Source organism: Malurus melanocephalus, unplaced genomic scaffold (assembly GCF_030028575.1).
Source record: "Malurus melanocephalus ecotype Western Australia unplaced genomic scaffold, MMel_1.1 scaffold_1088, whole genome shotgun sequence".
NCBI lineage: Eukaryota > Metazoa > Chordata > Aves > Passeriformes > Maluridae > Malurus > Malurus melanocephalus.
In genome coordinates, this window is record NW_026624320.1 from 42,151 (window position 1) to 44,419 (window position 2,269).

The following is a 2,269-nucleotide window of genomic DNA, read 5'->3' on the forward strand; positions in this document are numbered from 1 at the left end:
GCTGGGAGCTCCTGATCCCATTTTTCCAGGGAATTCCGGCTGTTGGTGCTGCACGGCTGGGAGCTCCTGATTCCACTTTTTCCAGGGAATTTTGGCAGTCAGAGCTGTACGAGCAGGGGGATCCTGATCCCGCTTTTCCCAAGGAATTCCAGCTGTCGGAGCTGCACAGCTGGAAGCTCCTGATCCCATTTTTCCAAGGAAATTCCGGCTGTCAGAGCCTCATGGCTGGAAGCTCCTGATCCCATTTTTCCAGGGAAATTCTGACTGTCAGAGCTACACGGCTGGGAGCTCCTGATCCCTCTTTTCTCAAGGAATTCCGGCTGTCAGAGCTGCACAGCTGGAAGCTCCTGATCCCATTTTTCCAGGGAAATTCCATCTGTCAGGGCTGCATGGCTGGGACCTCCTGATCCCATTTTTCCAGGGAATTCCGTCTGTCCCACACCTTCCTGGAGCTGGGATTATGATCCCAACCCTCACTCACTGAATATGGGATGGGGAGGGGATCCCACTCCTGCTGTCCATGGGCTGACCCAGCATTCCCAATGATCCACRGGTGCTTCCCTCCCATCCCAACTCCTCCTCTGGATCAGATCAGGACCAGCCTGGACTTGGACACTCCCAGGGATCCAGGAGAAGCTGCAGCTTCTCTAGGAATTCCAGCCCAGCTGGGAATTCCTTCCCAAGATCCCAATAAACCCCCCCTTTCCCAGTGGAATCCATTCCCGCTGYCCCATCCCTCCATCCCTTATCCCAAATCCCTCTCCAGCTCTCCTGGATCCCCTAAAAGATCTCTGTTCCCAGAATCCCAAAGCTGGAGGCAGCAATTCCCATCTCCCGTGACTCAGTTTTCCAGCTGGGTCAAGGCCTCCCTTTCCCATAGGAAAGGAACATTCCAGCAACTTTTTCCAACAAAAACCCCATCACGGGGACRTGCCAGTGGGATCTGGGCTCTCAACTCTCCCTACAGCAGCTTTTCCTCTTGGAATTACCCGTTTTCCCCATTTTTTTCACCCCTCTCTCCTCAAAACCAGACAATCTGTTTTCTTTGCCACACCTGTCGTGCTCCTCAGATCTCCAGCTGCTCCTCAAACTCTCTTTCACCCCCTCAATTCGGGGCATTTTTCCCATTCCTTTTAGTTTTTCCTTCACAAAACCCTCCACAGGGATTCTTCTCGGATGGAATTCCACATCCTCTGTCTCATATCCCCTTTTCTGAGCGGCTTGTCCGAGCCCCGACCCCGTTCCCATTGTTTTTACTCTCCCAGCCGAGTCTGGASGGACGGTTTTGGTTTCCTTTCTGTYGGGCCTTGAATTATTCACGGGTGGAAATTAAAACCGGAGCYGTTCTTTTGTCCCTTTCCCCGCAGACGATCCGGCCGTTCTGGAAACAGAGGACCTGGACAGAAAAGTGGGGAGGTTTGGGGCGGGGCTGGAGCCAGACACCATCTCCCTGGCCTCTGTCACCGCTGTCACCACCAATGTGTCCAATAAGAGGTGAGAGCTGTGTCAGCGGGAGGTGAGGACTGACATCCCAAAAATGTGAGATCCCAACAYGGGAATGTTGGAGATCATTGTCCCATGGAGGCTTTGGGTGTTTTTTTGGGAATATCTGACTGCAGCAGCGATCACTGAGGTTTGTGGAGTCACTCAAGGTTGATGTTCTTCAAATTCAAAGGATGCAGGAGATCCGAGGGTGACCCCGGGTTTGGAGTGACAAGGACTGGGGACAAGGGACAAGAGACAGGGAATGGGGTCACACTRCCAGAGGGTGGGAATGGATGGGATTTTGGGAAGGAATCCTTCCCTGTGAGGGTGGGAGAGCGTGGAATGGAATTCCCAGAGAAGCTGTGGCTGCYCCTGGAACCATGGAAATGTCCAAGGYCAGGTTGGACATTGGGGTTTGGGGYACCCTGGGGAGTCCTTTCCCACCCAAACCATTCCATAATTCCAAGAATTCCAAGAATTCCAGCTGTGCTTTTACCCAGAGTTTCTTCTGCCTCTCCCAAGGTCCAAGCCTGACATCAAGATGGAGCCGAGCGCTGGGAGGCCCATGGATTACCAGGTAGGTGACATTTTTGTGTCCCCAGGCTCCGTTCATGGGGTCACAGCCCCGGGATGGGGGACACCGTTTGCAGGGACCGATTTCCTGCTGGGTCTCCGCTCTCTGGGCCTGGAACTTCCCAAGAGCTGGAATTTCACTGTAAGAGACATAAATTCAGGATTGAGCCATTCACTGGGTTTGTCCTTGTTTGTCCTCCAGCATGTGAAG

General features: G+C 53.3%; 1 protein-coding gene across 1 annotated transcript in view; it reads left to right on the plus strand.

Moving 5' to 3' along the window:
- LOC130586160 (otoferlin-like) overlaps positions 1–2,269 on the plus strand; it is a gene marked incomplete at both ends in the record, with an annotated part of 101,375 nt that overhangs the window by 41,083 nt on the left and 58,023 nt on the right. The window contains 3 exon segments of the mRNA XM_057386880.1: positions 86–210; positions 1,368–1,494; positions 2,008–2,062. Coding sequence (XP_057242863.1) covers positions 86–210; positions 1,368–1,494; positions 2,008–2,062 — 307 coding nt within the window.